The sequence below is a fragment of the Lynx rufus genome, unplaced genomic scaffold (genome assembly GCF_022079265.1).
Source record: "Lynx rufus isolate CCGP_SWC_20201006 ecotype Redwood Valley unplaced genomic scaffold, mLynRuf1.p SCAF_24, whole genome shotgun sequence".
Lineage (NCBI taxonomy): Eukaryota > Metazoa > Chordata > Mammalia > Carnivora > Felidae > Lynx > Lynx rufus.
Genome location: NW_025814839.1, coordinates 11,416,732 through 11,433,321, shown reverse-complemented (window position 1 = coordinate 11,433,321; position 16,590 = coordinate 11,416,732). Strand labels below are relative to the sequence as shown.

Below are 16,590 nucleotides of genomic sequence, written 5' to 3'. Positions count from 1 at the left end.
GCCCACCGGGCCCTGGCTGTCTTTGCTCTGGCCGCACTAGGCAGCTTTTCTGCAGCAGCTTTTCTGCAACAGCAGGGCTTGTTCCTGCCTCCGGGACTTTGCAAGCCCTGTTCCTCTGCCCGGAATACTCCGTCCCTCCAGCCAGGCCTGACTCACTGAGGCCTGCCCTGACCACACATTCTCCATCCCAGCGTTTGTTTTCCTTATTCATGGCACCCACCATCTGACATCTTCTCCAGTCCTCACACTGGTCTGTGAACTCCAAGAAGCACAAGGGTCTCGTCTTGCTCTGGTGCTCAATATTCAGGCCCGGGGAATCGGGTTGCCTGGGAGGGAGTTCTTCCCCCAGCAGCTGTGGGGGGCGGGGGGGGGGGGGCGGTGGAGAGAGTAGGGATGTTACCCCCTTGTTCCGCTGTAGTTCCCATCTCACTCGCAGTTGTGGGGCACTGCTCCCGATGCCATGCATTTGGTCCTTAGCATCCGCCCCAGGACGCCTTCACCCTCCCCAGGAAACTGGCAATTCCAGTTGCTGACAAGGGTCTTCCCTTAGCACAAGTGTGTCAGACCTCCACACCCTCCCAAGCACCTACACATCCCTCCATCCCCGTCTTTCTCCCGCTGTAACTCAGCCAGGCACCTGTCCGCAGCACTGACCCGCAGGTCAAAATGTGCCTTCCACCAAGGCCTTGCCCTGCATCCCCGGAGATCAATGAAAAGATGTGGCAAAGTCCTTAATATGTTACCTTTCATTTAAAAGAAAGCCTCTAAATCCACAATACTTTAAAGCCAGATGAATGACTGTGGTTGGCAAATGCTCTGAGGCCTTCCTCACCTTTCTATTGGCCCACCTGAGCGCCAGCCCTGGGTGAAAGCAGACAGGAAAAAGCAGGAGAGGGGGAAATGAGTGAGTGAACAGAAGCCGATAATTGCTTTGGGTGCCACAGGCCATCCAAACCAGACATACTTTACAATTGTACTGTCACCTCAGGGTTCCTGGGTGGCTCAGCTGGTTGAGCACCTGACTTCAGCTCAGGTCATGATGTCACAGCTCCTGAGTTCGATCCCCATGTCAGGCTCTGTGCTGGCAGCTCAGAGTCTGGAGCCTGCTTCAGACTGTGTCTCCCTCTCTCTGCCCCTCCCCTGTTCGTGCTCTAAGAATACGTAAACATTGAAAAATTTTTTTTAATTTAAAAAAATAAATAAAATTGTATTTTCACCTTAAACAAGAATGTTGTTTTGTATTAAAAGTAGGCAAATTTCCCAGTAGAGACAGAAACCAGACAATGGTTCCAGGAGGTTTGGGTGAAGGGAGGGAACTGCCCTTTGCCAACACCAGGAACCTGAGGGAACTTTCTGGGGTGACGCAAAATCCCTATATCAGATTGTGATGGGGTAATAAGATTGCGTACTCATCCAACTGTACCCTTAAACCAGGTCAATTTTACTGCAGTTAAAGTACACCTTAATAAGCCTAACTTTAAAATACACAAATGTCTGGGCTGACGGCTCGGAGCCTGGAGCCTGTTTCCGATTCTGTGTCTCCCTCTCTCTCTGCCCCTCCCCCATTCATGCTCTGTCTCTCTCTGTCCCAAAAATAAAAAAAAATGAATAAAAAAAATAAAATAAAATAAAATACACAAATGTTTAATTCCCAAAGTCCCCCAGTGAAACAAAGCAAAAATATAAAATCTAAAGCCAAACACTGTTCCCTGTTCACCCTAGAAGCCACCTCTACTCATTATTTACAGAAAGGTCACATAAAGAAACTCAGAGCCCATTCCCACCCCACACCTGCTCCCCCCAGCAATGCAAAGGGCCCACTCAGGACACAAGAGAGGATGCGTGTACTGTGAAAATCTTTTATTACTGTCTCTTGTGACAAAATAACATTTTATACAAATAAGTCACCTAGTTTACTTTGGACACAAAGACAATACAAACTGGAATGAGGATCTTGGGTGAAGGGGAAAGAGGAGGAAGGACAGATCAGGTCATTGATGTTTCTTATATTCTGTGAAAAATAGATTTACAGGGGAAAAAAAATAGACTTTCACAACCTCAATGACTTTACATGATCCTTTGTAAAACAAGGGTAAATCTGCCTCCACCAGACCCCTCTTGTGGCGAAGATGTTCTGTAACATGGAATGTAAGTGATGATTTGACGACCAGGCTCTCACACTGGGAACGGCAGCACCTCTGCACAGGAACCCCTTGCCCCATGCCCTGGCAAGGAAATCTATGCTGGGATTCTGGGGGCAGGCTGTCTCCAGTCCCCAAACCTCACTGACATCGTGGTGACAATAGCCACCAAAAGAAAGTGACTTGACAGAGAAAAAAGAGTGCCCTGGGAGTCTACAGGGGTGGCAGGACACTAAGGCAAGACTCACCTAATTCATCCAGTCCACATAGCCTATGAAATCCATTCCAGAAATGAATGTCCCTTGAAGGCATTCCCCTTGAAGATTCCCCGTCACTGCCATTTCAAGAATCGCTGGTCTACAGTTAGCCCCAGCTTCCCTGAATCACTGGCCCTCTCTGAGAATCAGATGGCCCAAAGGCCGTAGGTGTCTTCAGGGAGTCTGCACGCCCCTGAAAACTGCTTTCTCTGCAAGAGATCTCCGAGCCAACATACCAGGACGGGGAAGCCTATGTTAGCCCACAGCTACTTTAAGTTGTTATTTCTTCCGCGTACTCTTTAGGACAGAATGAAATCAACAGGGATCTTCTTTGGAGAAGCAAGAAGGGCATCTTAGCCCAAAGGCTCCACAGGAAAAGAGAGATACTCTTCCTGGAGATTCCAAGGCAGAGGAACAGGAGCAAGACAGGAGAGGAAGAGGTGCAGGCGTCAGGCCCCGTGGCAACAGACGGGCCCGGCGGTCTGCTGGAATGTATTCCTCCGGGAGCTGCCGCTCAGATACCAGCTCTGAACAGAAGGCAGGGTCTCCCCGTGCAAGTCGTTTTCCCCCCCCCAATGGTATGATTACCCCCAAGACAAGTGCTATCAACAGTCCAGATAACTTAATAACATGGCCTCCTGATTCAACTCCTGATTGCTTCAGCTACTTTCAGAGAAAATATGACTTCCAATTCTCTCCCCAGTTCAGGAAAAAAACTTGAATTTGAAACTCACCCTGGTTAACACCCCAGGGTGGTTAACTCTGATTTCCTGAGTAATGAGACATACGAATCCAGACTCCCAGGTACAGAATACCAGACAGACCTTCTGGAGCAGAAGATGGCATATCCCTGTCCTGGTGGGCACAGACTGAGCACATGGCCTCAAAACCGTCCCCAGTGAGACTAAGGCAAGCCAGTGGGAAGGAGAATACAGCACTATTCAGGCCAGAATGCCTGCCTCCTCTGCCCTCCAGGCAAAGGCTAACACTGCATATAAGAGACAGCCCACGAGTCCACAAGACATGATCTATCCTGGGACACGTTTCCAAGACATACTCAACTGAGCAGAGCTCTGGAAGCTCCAAAAACCACATCCTAGATACTAAGTGAATATCAAATAGTAGAAAATCTCCTGATTAGGCCGCTGTCACATAGAGAAGGGGCGATTCTCAAGCTCAATATGCACACACAAATATGCTAGAGGAGAAACCGAAGGTAAGGAAGCAGTGCTGATGTCTGTCCACAGAGGAAGAGGGAAGGAGGCCAATGCAGCTTTCCCCAGCAGCATGTGGGACAGAGCCACACATAAGGCACCTAGATTTGTAGTGGACTCCGGTTCTAAGATTCACCCGGCCTGGCGATGAGTAAGCCGTCTGCAGGGTGCCTGGTCTCTTCCCTCCTCAGCGGTTGGACCCAGTGCCAACACACACAAGTAAGGGTTTTCTCAGTGAGAAAGCTGCCAGCACCTGGCACAGCCCAGATTCTGGCCTGGCACAGAGCACTACTAGGCCAAGGTTCAAGGCCACTCACGCTCTAGAATCCAAACAGGGAGAGACACTGGTCAGTGAATGCACAGGGGCTTTCTGTGGCAAAGCGCTGGCCCTTCCATCCTGGGCCCCGCATGGCTTTTGTCCCAAGCATCTTGGGAGACTGCTCTCCGTCAGTTACTATGATGCTTCACAATGACTATCACCACATACTTGGGCCCTTCCTACTGCTGCCTTTCTATCGATGCAAAATCCTGGCCACAGCAACAATCTTATCAGAGGGTCAGCTAAAGCCACCCACAGTCAGACAACCATACGGAGCTGAGGTGGCAAGAGTCTATCCAGTAAGGGCCTGAGGACAAACATAACCCACAAGGATGTGCAAGGAAGGTTTTTTGAGAGCACCCTTTGAGAGCCACCTCAGGCTAGTTCATCCTTTCCAAACAACCAAAAGAACTCCAACTAGCAGTATGAAGGATCAGAATATGCATTAGAGGTCTGACCTGCCAGGATGGTTCCAGAAACTACTTCAGTAGAAAGGCAGACAGGAAAATCCTAAATAAGAAATCTACAGAGTTTCAGACGCAAATCCCCATCAAAGCCAATCCTGCAGGCTCTCCTGTGTTGAAAAATCAAATCCTTCCTTTAAGTAGCTGTTGGTCTGTAACTATATCCAGTCCCAACACGAGCCAGATTAGCCCCAGGAACCTGATTAATACTATCAGAAGTCTAACCACACATCACATATGCTGGGAACACCACTGACATCTTATAAAACCTCTCCGAAAGAAGCCTAGAAATAAAAAAATGAAACAAAAAACACAAAATACGAGGCCTGATGTGGCCTCAAGAGATCCTACTGCTCCGAGAGCAAACACTGCCACATTCTATTTCAGGAGATACTCAAAAGTCAGGAGGCAGGACACGCAGAGCAAGCTCGTCTTTCCTCCAAAGCGGGAACAGAAGGCACTGCCAGGCTAAAACCTTGTCGTATCCCCAGGAGGGCTGGCGGAGGATCCTGGAAGTCAGACAGAGAAGCAGGCCTCTCCACAACATGGACTTTTCAGTTTGGCAGCCCTGCCGGCCGCTGGTGCCTCCACTCCTGGCACCCACACACACCCCCTTTTTTTCCAGTTGCTTTCGAACTACGCTCAAACTGAGGTCAGACCGTGCCACCGGCAATACTGCAAGTGAGAGGGCGAGCTGCCTGGAAGAGACCCACCGTTCAGCTTCTCACAGCACCCAGGAACCTATGGAAAAGCCGCTGACTGGCGAGCCGGCTGGCCAGAGCCTCCTTACCCTGACACAGCTGTGCCCGTAGCGGCCCGGGCTCATCAGCACAACCAGCAGGCAGCTATGACTACGTGAAAATAAATTTTCTTTTTTCTCTGGATTCCAGTAGCCTTACCCTAATCCTTCACATTACTATAATACGTCTGCAACCTAAGGGGTAGGGGAAAAGGGAAGAAAAAGTACTGGGGAAGAAAACACAGCACTGCTTGGCACCTCTCTTGGAGCACAGGAAACCACCACCCCAGCCTTGGCCTCCTGGGACCAGGTTCCAGATGTGTGTTGACGAACAGCGGGTTCAACCACCTCCATGTGCCAGGACCTCGGGCCACAGCAAAGCACCTCCCCGTCCACTCCCACAGCGGTCACTGGCCTCCATTATAGGCATAATCGGCCTTGTTGTGCATTATCAGCTTGTTGTCAACAAAGTAGAAGCTGTCAGAACGGGTCTCATAGGGATTTTCAATCATCAGACGAACTGCAGGTCAGAGAAAGGGAAAAAGCAAAGACTTACGTGTGAGTCTGCCCCACAGAATTGGTGGGGGAAAACTTAGTATCCCCTCTAGGGGCACCTGGGTGGCTCAGCTGATAAGCATCAGACTTCAGCTCAGGTCATGACCTCACAGTTTGTGAGTTCGAGCCCTGTTCAAGCCCTGCATCAGGTTCTCTGCCGTCAGCACAAAGCCCATTTTGAATCCTCTGTTCCCCCCATCTTTGCCCCTTCCGCACTCTCTCCCCCTTCCCCACTCTCTCTCTAAAAAAAAAAAAAAAAAAAATTAAAAAAAAAACCTCTTTAAAAATTAAAATTAGTGCCCCCTCTAAAATTCATAGACCAGCCCTCCAGAACATGTGCGTATACTGTTTGAATAACAAGGTCAGAACAGAGGGGGCCAGGCTTAGAGAGCTGGAGAGAACCAAAGAGGCCCCCAACTTAAACATGATACCCACTTCAACACAAGGATGCAATCCTCTCTCTGACATGGCACTCCTTGAGCATCTCGAGCCTGGACTCGTACTCGGAACCCCAGGAAAACAGGATTACCCTTTGCCGAACATGGACTACTGCACATTGTTTATTCAGTACTTCTAGTCTGTTCCCCACCTCTAGACATTCTGGTCCAAATTCCAAAAGCTGTGCCTCACTGCGCCCACTTCCCATGGGCACTTCTGACAACCAAAGGAATCCTAGGTATACATGAGTGAGGGGTGACAAAGGGCAAGGAGCCTTTTCCGGGGATGGCTCAGGGTATTAACTCGCAAAAGATTCAGCAAAAGGTCTGCTTGTCTTGGGATCCAGATTTAAATCTCATTTGTCCAGGCAGCTGCCCAGGCCTCTTTAACCATTCTGGAAAGTCAAGATAATTAACAGTCACTGCCTCTGATCAGTTCTGAGTTAACGATCACAAGCTATTTTGGTTCCTCTGGAGGAAACACTCTCGTTTACCACAGGTCTCAAAAGATGAAACTGACTGTTGAAAGTCCTTTGGACCCACCGAGGCCAAAGTTACTTGGTTCATATCCAGAATATTGACCTCCACACTCTTTTAGCTTATGTGTTTTCAAGAAGAAAAGTTCTACCACCTTGGGTAAAAACTTGTACTACTATGCATAATCTTTCCTTGCAAGTATCTACATATCCTGGCACAGCTTGGGGAGCGGGTTTAAAACCAGGACCAGATGCTGTCATAAACAGCCCACCCCAGGCAGCAATCCTCATTTTACCTAAAAGCAGCACTGCCATGTGAGTGAAGAACATTCTGGCTTTCAGAATACAACAATTTTAAGGACATGGGATTCTGAGAAAACCAGTCAGTATATGCAGATCCTTCCCTACAACTCAGCCAAACCCCCACACTATTCACAGGCTCCCGCTCATATTCTCAATGTTCTGGAGCCATTTTCCCTGGTTACTAACAGATAATGCCAGCCTGAGAGAGCTCCACCAGAGTCATGGGAACTGATAAAGGCTGCTCTTCCCCTGTCCACCTCTTCCCCTGCCTCGGCTCCTCCCTCTGGTGCTTCCCCAGCTTTTCTTCCACAGGACTACAGGATTACTCTTCCTAAGACGTGACTTCCATCTGGCCATTCCTTCTGTCCCAAACCCTATAAGAGCTCCCTATTTCCTGTGGCTCTATTCTGACAGTTTATCTACGCAACCTCTACTTGCAGGGAATGGGAAAGACGAGGCCCCCAGACCTCTGATTCTATTGAGTCCCCAGCTTAGCTTCTCCCTCTAAGGAGAAAGGGGAGGGCAAAGAAGGAGCGCCGAGCAGAAGCCAATGACTAGCACACAGTGGAAAAGCAAGCCTAACGGAGGCTCGGAGAGGCGCTCCAGCTAACCCTAGTCCCAGAAATCATCATGGCCCTCTCTTCCTCTTCCTCAGTCACCCCCTTTCCCTGCAGCAGGCACCCAAAGCAGATGGCCTGCATTATTAAAACCTCTGATGCTCCCATACAGGCAGAATTTGAAACCCTAGACAGGAGCACTAGGAAATGAGAAGCCTGAGGTCAAATGCCCGGAGAGGCATCATGTCACTACCTCCCTCCTCTGCCAGATGAGGGTGTTGGACCAGATAGACTCCAAAGTTTGTTCCTTCTAGTCCTAAGAATTTAGGACGGGGAAGAAGTCAGGGGATACATACTGACATCCTCAGAAAGCTGGGGAAACTCATAGATATGTTCACAAGTGTTTCTACTGCTGGGGATGCAGAAGCCGAAATCAAAGTCAAAGTTTTTCAGCAAGCGTTCCCGGAAATAGTGCCGCTCGATCATCCGGAAGTTTGACACAGGTTTGTCTCCCACTGTGAACTCCACTCTGCAAAATAAATCTCTGTGAGCCCTACTTTGCCTCCTCCCTTCTTTAAAGCCAACCCAGAACCCAACCGAGAACATTCTTTGTGGACAAACGAGTGTTCTCCCTCCAGAAATACTGGTACTCACGTAGCCCCGACTGTGCGGAGGCGGAGAAATGCCGGTGTGAACTGATAGCGGACAAAACGTCCCGCGCTGATATCCACATCTCCACCTTCCTCCTCCTCCTCCTCCTCTTGGTCTGAAAGAGCACAAGGAATCCTGAGCGTACTGTCTCAGCGCCACCAAACAACACAATCAATTAACAGCACTAACACCAACGGCAGGATGGCTGATATTTACTGGGCACTTGCTACATAGCAGGCCCTGCGCTGATCATTTCACAGAATCCTCCCAACCCTGTGGAGAGTCATCATTATCTCCATCTTATAGATAAGGATGCAGAAGCCCAGAGTGGTTAAGCAGCAAGTTCAAATTTCCCCAAACAGTACACGGAGGGAACAGGGATTTGAACCCAGGTCCATCTGACTTGAAGCTTGTTCTTATAAACATTAAGCTATTTACCTTTTATGTAGTTGAGTGGCTTGGGCCGTATCCTAAGAGTGAAGCTTGAAACACAGGCTGGGTACTAGGTCCCTGGCATGGTCTATATTATACATAGTTATCAGGTTGCAGTGCTAGCTGCTAACCAAAAGAACGTGCCTACGAAGGTTGAAAATAGGCAAAAGGCGAGTTCAGAGAACACAAAACTTTCTGACAGGCAGCAAAGACAAGCTCCAAGACATAATCTTGTCATTTAAATGGAAGACATGGGCCTACAGCCTTGTAATGCCTATCCCAGGCCATGCCAAATCAGACACTGACAACCTGGGAAACAGTGAGGTAGGTAAGCAATGAGCCAACATGCTGGACCTGACTGAGGGTGAGTCTAGTCCATTCCTGAGCCCAGGAAATGGAAGTTTTGTAAAATGAATCAGAGAACCATTTTAATGTGAACAAGGAGATAGTTCCCACTAGTAGCCATCCAGTATCCCACAAAAAATTTTTCTCCAGGTATTGGCTGAATGTGGGTGCAACTTCTGTCTTTTTTAACCCCAAACATCCCTCTGCCTATCACAAGCCCAAGAGCAAATGGGGAACCAGACGGAGCAGGCGTTCAGAGCCAGAGACTCTAGAGCCCGCACTCCAACAATGTGATTCAGAGAGAATCAGACCAAATCTCAGGGATTCAAACTCATCAGAACAAGTGTAGTAGGAGGGTACTGATTCAGTGTGAGCATATTCTAAGTGAATCAAGATCCTTACAGGTAAAGACTGGAGAAGTTGAAAATCAAGGTGTCTTTTTTTTTTATAATTTTTTTTTCTTAACATTTATTTATTTTTGAGACAGAGAGAGACAGAGCATGAACAGGGGAGGATCAGAGAGAGAGAGGGAGACACAGAATGTGAAACAGGCTCCAGGCTCTGAGCTGTCAGCACAGATCCCGACGCGGGGCTCGAACTCACGGACCGTGAGATCATGACCTGAGCCGAAGTTGGACACTCAACCGACTGAGCCACCCAGGTGCCCCAAAAATCAAGGTGTCTTTACAAGTTCTGTAGCCTCCCTGTTTGAGACAGTTCAGTTTTGTACTGAAATGACTACTCTGGGCCCAGCCTAGTCCAAGTCCACACATCTGAAATGGCCATGGAGTCCTCAAAACATCCAAAGTACTGGGACATTTCGCGTAGGGACGTGAATACCACAGACCCAGGAGGCTGCCTGGCCCTGATCCTCCCAATACCAGCTAAGTATCCACAAGCTGGAGCCTTCAGGTGCCTTGGTCAGCACTAGATTATGAGAGCATGGGGCGCCTGGGTGGCGCAGTCGGTTAAGCGTCCGACTTCAGCCAGGTCACGATCTCGCGGTCCGGGAGTTCGAGCCCCGCATCGGGCTCTGGGCTGATGGCTCAGAGCCTGGAGCCTGTTTCTGATTCTGTGTCTCCCTCTCTCTCTGCCCCTCCCCCGTTCATGCTCTGTCTCTCTCTGTCCCAAAAATAAATAAACGTTGAAAAAAAAAAAAAAATTTAGATTATGAGAGCATGAAGGATGCCAGGTGGGGTGAGAAGACCAGGGCTCTAGCCTTGCCTGTGCAATGAACCTGAGCCGAGACCTTCTCAGGAAAGCCCTTCGACCTGTCTGGGCTACTAACACCTGCCTTACCAAATTTACAGGCTCTTTCTGAGTAGCAAATCATATGAGAAGAGTTTTGCAAAAAGAATTCTTGATTCAGACCTCAGTGGATACTGCAGTCATCTGTGCTGGTGTTCCAGTAACTAACTCCAGGGGGTGCTCCATCTCCAGTGATGAGCTCCAAAGACTTTGATGTGGCCTGGCTAGCCAGAGAGGAACCACCCTGGAGCTGCGTGCACTACAACACAGGAAGCATCTATTCAAGGCTAATTTAAGGAATCCCAAGTAGATGAGTTCATAGGTCTGGGCTTTCTGTTCCTCCAGAAAATGGTGGAGATTAACATTACAAGAAAATAGAAGGCACTGTTGAAAGGAAAGCGAGCGAGAAGACAGGTGAGCCTGGAATGGGACCCCCAGCATGACCCTTCCAGTGTCCCCAGGACACACGGCTCAGGTGAGCTTTCTTCATTGTACTTTTAATTCCAAGGCTTCCTTTCCTAAACAGAGGCAACATGGTAAGAGGAATGAGCACAGGACCGTGGGAAAGTCACTTGGAAATTCTGAGACTCAGTTTCCTTATCTGGAAAATGGGAGTAATAGCTCCTCACAGAGACGTGAGGATCACATGACCTGATGTAAACAGAAACATGTGGGACACAGCGCCCAGCACAGAGCAGATACTCAGCAAACATCAGCCTCTTAGCGCAGCTGCAAACCAGGGCACCTGGCAGCCCAAGCTTCAGGAGGAGGCAAGGAAGTGGACACGCTGGAGTCCACGCCACAGGATGCAATGGTACACACAAATTCGAGCCTCAAGGACCTTTTGAAGTGACTGCTACAGTACTGAGGCCTACCTGAAACACAAGGTTTGGCAATCTCAAAAAGCACCGTCCCTGTCTCCAAATCTCGAATTTTGAAGCGGGTGAAATCAATACTGTAGATGTTATCTTCAGGTTTACATAAATAATCTGAAATGAGAGACAGAGAGAGAGAGACATACCAATGCTGTTAAATAATCATCCAAAACTACCATTCATTTCTTCCTCAAGTTTTGAAGCAAACTCAGGTTTTTTTCTTACACAACTCAAAATACACTTAAAAACTTCCCCTTACGTTAAAAGCAAATGTTGCAGGAAGAGAATAAGGGGATCAAAGAAAGAAAAAAAGAGCATGGATTTGGTTTGCATGAAAGATTATCGTAACACTTTAAGAAACAGGGATAGTATAAGGGGATTCCTTTGGAAACCCCTTGAATATCACAACAGGACAGAATTTTTTTTAGAAATCCATTTAAAAACATTCATGCTAATCTAATGGCTAATATAGTACTTGTTTGCCAGCCATTAGTATCACAAAGCAGAGAGCAGCAAACTTTTTCTGCAAAGGGCCAGATCATAAATAATTTAGACTCTGGGGCCACACTGTCTCTATCACAACCACTCAACTCTTGTCACTGTAGCGCAAAAGCAGCCACAGACAACACACAAATGAATGAGCATAGCTGTAGTCCAATAAAAGTATTTACAGATACTGAAATACGAATTGCATGGAACCATGTGGGGCAAGATTTCTCCCCCTCCCCCGCCGAACTATTTAAAACTGTAAAAACCATTCTCAGCTTGTGAGCTGTACCAAATCAGGCAGTGGGCCACATCTACACAGGTGACAGGACAGACTGGCTGGTAAGGGTACTGGGCCAAAGTAACGTGGAACCTCTGACAACCTGAGCAGCTGGTCAATACAGTACTGATCAGAGAAAACTTTGCTGATTTCTTTCTACGATGACTCCTGACCGCATGATGGCAAACTGAAGAGCTCCTGATTACTTCCTAAATCTGAAAAAGACTGAAGAAGGTTCTGCACCTTTAGAGGGTACTCCATACACAACTGAACGGAACAGGCTAACAAAATCCAGAGGTCACCAAGCTCTGACCTGTGGCTTTCTCCAGTAGGCTGCTGACATGAATTTGAGCCACAGCACCAATCCCAAGCCCCTACACAGGACCTCTGCCCACCAAGAACACTGCTTAGGGCTAGGCATTACAACGGCCTGATTCCCCCTTGGTATGAGGAGAAAGTAGGAGGTTAGAAGGCTCAGGTGATGAGCACTTCTATACATTCAGGGCCCCGAATGAAAACTGGGTCAGCACTGAAGAGCAAGACCTACTAAAGATATACTCAGGCATGCAACGGACAGGCCCTACCCAAACAGTGATGGCAAATGGGGACATGGAAATATCCAGAATCAGGTTAAACCTCTTAAGAGATGGGAATTCCTTTTCATACTGGCTGGACCAAGGCCCACCGCCTGAACTCCCATCCCCACATCACTGGAGCTGCCACCAGCTCCCTGAGTACACCCGAGCGGCCCCAGGCTGACAGCTAAAGCCGTTCAGCAGAGGACACCGTGGCAGCCTTAGGTCCGTGGCAGGAGTGTGGGTGCTGCAGGGTTAGAAGTGTGGAGGGCAGCAGGGTCTAACAAGGTGACTGCAAACTCCGGGGAAGAAATAGCAAGACAAAGGGCATCAGGTCAGTCAGGGCTCGGCTTGGAAGAGAACAGAGAAAGGAAGGAGAACCAGGACGGGGGGTGGGCAATATGTTTCTTCCCACCCGTACCTACATCCATGAAAAGGTGTAGTAGAATGGTTGCAGGACACATTCTCAATTCACTAGAACACGTGTCAAGAGCAGGAGTCACATTTTGGATCGTGTACATAAACTGAAACTTTATCAACACACTTTTTAATGTGACTGTTTAAAATCTGCATGAAATGCCACTGTTTGAGGAAGGAAGAATGCCCCTGCACACAAAGGGACAAGGCTTGGGACCAAAAGAGGTAGGGCGGTCAAGCCAGGCTGGAGAGGGGGGCTGTCAGGAGCGGGGTGCAGAAAAGCGGAGGAAGAAAGTAGGGGTCTGGGCAGGCAGAAGCTGGAAATGGGCAGGCTGAGGGAGCCTGGCTCGGCAGGAACTTCACTGATACCTGTGGGTCTTCCAGGATGAGGGGGCAGCAGTCCCACTTACCAGGGTCAAGAGGATCCAGTTAAGCTTAAGGGGGGCTCCCTACCCACACAGATCCAGCTGAGGAGAACGGCCGGCCTGGAGGCCCAGCTGCGGCCGGCCCAGGAGAAGCCTGGTGTGGCTGGACGCAGGGGAACGCAGTCAAGCTCAAAGAGAACCCCTTTCCAACCTAGGCTAGTTGAGGGTGGGAGGCGCAGAGCTCGCCCGGCGGAGTGGCCGGCGGCGCGGCCTGGCCGACCGAGGGGGCCACAGGGTGGACCCCCGGGCCGGTCAGGCGGCGAGCGGTCGGCTCCGCTGAAGGCGACAAGGGGCCCGGGGCCCAGCGCGAGGGCAGGGCGCGGCCGAGCGGGCACTCACTCTCGGTGACCCGGCTGAGGCGCAGGACGTGCTCGGGCCGGATGGTGTCCAGAGCCAGCAGCTCCTGCTCCGTGACCGCCGCCCCGATGCCGTCCTCTGTCGCGTGGGGGGGCGCCTGCCGCCGCGCCTTGAGTCGGTTCAGGACACCGCCGCCTGCCTTCTTCTTCTCCTCTTTGCCGGCCACCAGCGCCCCCGGCCCAGCCGCTGACCCCGCGGCCGCAGCCTTCGGGTTCGACCCGCTCATCGCTCCGCCGCCAAGATGGCCGCCGCCTCCGCAGCGCCGTAACTATGGAGAGCGGGGGCGGGGCCCGGGGTGGCACCTGGGGAGGGGTGGGGCGGGGGCGGGGGCCGGGGGCGGGGCCTGCGGGTCAGCGGCCGGCTGCCGTCTCGCCTGCTTGGGCCCAGCCAGGTGGTAAGCCACAAGGGTGGCTGGGGTGCCAACCCCCCAGACTCTCCATCAGGTCCCCAAAGTCACCTCACCTCAAATGTCTTTAAAATATTTCATACAGGCAAATGACTTTCTGTCATATAAACTGTAGACAAGGCATCTTGAGAGAGTTTTTTAATCTGTAGCACAGAAGTTAAAAGTGCTTGCCTTGCAAAAGCACCTTTCCAGATTACAGTTTCTAAATCCTACTGTGCCAGGCTTTGGGCTCGACCTTGTGCTAGACTACAGGGAATGTAAGAATATGAATGAGGACTGGGATTGGGTCCACCTTATTCACTATTGTATTCTGGCAGTCCAGCTAATGCCTGACACAGTAGGTGCTCAATAATGAGTGAGTGAGTGAAGGAATGCTCCACTATGAAGGAGCTTCCCCTTTGCTGGGACAGACTGTGAAATACATAATTCATTATGTGGCCCTTCCTCTTGACCAACCCAGTAAGTATGAATGAACTCAAAGAGGAGCCAGATGGCCGACTGCTCTAAAAAGAGGTAGAGAGCAAAGATGCTACCGGAACACACAGGAGTGGTCTGGCCAATCGGGAAGAGGCTTCACAGAGGCAACATCTGCACTGAGCCCTGGAAGTTAACCATGACTTCGCCAATTGGAAGAGGTGGGTCAGGGGGTTGAGTGGGTGAAGGGTGGGTTGAGGCCATCCTCTCACACCCCAGGTTGGCTCCTTTCTCTAGGGATTCTGGATCAACAGGCTTCTGTGTCAGAGGCCTGGGCCTACAACTGATGTAGTGTGTCTGCTAAGTGTGGTATCACATCTTACCCAGACTTAGGCCAGAGTGAAACTCCACCTTTCTCCCCATGGTCAGCCTCAATACTTAATTTATGCCAGGCTTTGCTGTGTCCTTCTCACCTTATGTAAGGGGCTTGGGAGGGGCTGACAGACCTAGCCTCGTTCCTGGACAAAATCCAAACCTTACTACACCCCAGCTGCCCAGCCTGGTGGAACAGTATGTGGCCAAGTTCCTATCTAAAAACTGTCCTGTTTTTGAGAGATTACCACGGTGGCATTTACCAAACCGTTCAGGAAAATTTTAATAGATGTGTACAAAGAATTAAAGTCCTTCCCTTTGCAAACAACTCTTTTAAAACCACTCAGCAGTGAGTGGTTACTGAAGAATTTCCAGAACTTTTAATATGCTACTTAATTGTGAATCACCAGGAGGGAGGCTCAGAATGCAGCCATTTCCCACTCACTTGCTCACTGAACCTTTGTTCTCAGAGTTCTCAAGAATAGTTACCTGGATTCCCCACTTTTCTCTTTCTAGGGATGGTAACAAATGTATTACCCCTTTTATGCACAGAGTTGTTTAGTGCAAAGATGTTTACCACAGGACCATTTGCAACGTTGAAAAATTACAATAAATTACAGTTGCATCCATTCAAGTTATGCAGCTGTTAAAAAGAATGAGATCCCAGGCCCCTGGGTGGCTGATCTGTTAAGCATCTGACTCTTGATTTCAGCTCAGGTCATGATCTCACGGTTTGTGAGTTCCAGCCCCCACATCAGGCTCTCTGTTGTCAGCACATAGACTTGCTCAAGTGTGCTCGGGCATGTGTGCTCTCTCTCAAAAATAAACGTTAAAAAAAAAAAAACCTTAAAAAAAAAAAAAAAGAATGAGATCCATCTATATGTACCAGTATAGAGAGAGCTTAAAGACATATTGGGGGTAGGAGGAGACAGGGGGGACAAGGCACAGAATCCCATTTGTTTAAAATAAAAAGGACATGAAAAACAAAAGGTGGGGGGGCACACCTGTCTGGCTCAATTGGTTAAGCATGGACTCTTGATTTTGGCTCAGGTCATGATCTCAAAGTTCATGGGTTCCAGCCCCTTCACAGGCTCTGTGCTGATATCACAGAGCCTGCTTGGGCTTCTCTGTCCTTCACCCCCTGGCGCTTGCATGCTCATGCTCTCTCTCCCAAAATAATAAACTTAAAAAAAAGAAAGTAAAAATAAATAAAATAAAAAGGACATGAATATATGGATCTGCATTTATAACTGCAAAGGAAGAGATCTTGAGATACACTAAAGTGTTAAGCGTAGTTTCCTCGGGGGAGGAAACAGTATTAGGAGGAACGAACTAAAAAGAGAATATAGTCACTTTTGACATGAGAGCTACTTATGCACTATTTTGTCACCAGCATACGATCATGGGTTGCTTATATATTTAAAAAATATACATCTTAGGATCTTTGTCCGGAAGGAAAACGTTAAACCAAAGTTCTCTTAAAATTTAAAAGCAACTTCACATGTGATCACTTTTTCCTGTTCAAAAGAAAATTAAATAAAAACTCCTACATAGGGAGCTGGAGCTGGGGCCTATACTCTCTCCTATACTCTCTCGGGTCACTACCTATGAACCTTTGTTCATACACACACACACACACACACACACACACACACACACATACATATACATACATGGAAGGAGTAGGAAGAATAAGGGCTATAAACTCCAATCTGTCGCTACTTCTCTTCACCAATCTTTCTAAGGCGTATCAAAAGGCTTTTTTAAAAAGTGTTTTTTGAAAAGTACATAAACTAACACCATGTTTGGAGAAAAGAGGACAACACAGAGCTATCGGATTAGCAA

At 48.9% G+C, this 16,590-nt stretch overlaps 1 protein-coding gene across 1 annotated transcript; it reads right to left on the bottom strand.

Moving 5' to 3' along the window:
• Window positions 1-1,845: 1,845 nt before the first annotated feature.
• Window positions 1,846-13,798, bottom strand: UNC119B (unc-119 lipid binding chaperone B). Its single transcript, XM_047088143.1, has 5 exons — window positions 13,536-13,798; window positions 11,014-11,127; window positions 8,117-8,228; window positions 7,819-7,991; window positions 1,846-5,654 (listed from the first exon to the last, which is right to left on the bottom strand). Exons 1-5 carry the CDS (start codon window positions 13,777-13,779, stop codon window positions 5,542-5,544), a joined length of 756 nt encoding a protein of 251 aa, XP_046944099.1. The 5' UTR covers window positions 13,780-13,798; the 3' UTR covers window positions 1,846-5,541.
• Between the last annotated feature and the right edge of the window lie 2,792 nt (window positions 13,799-16,590).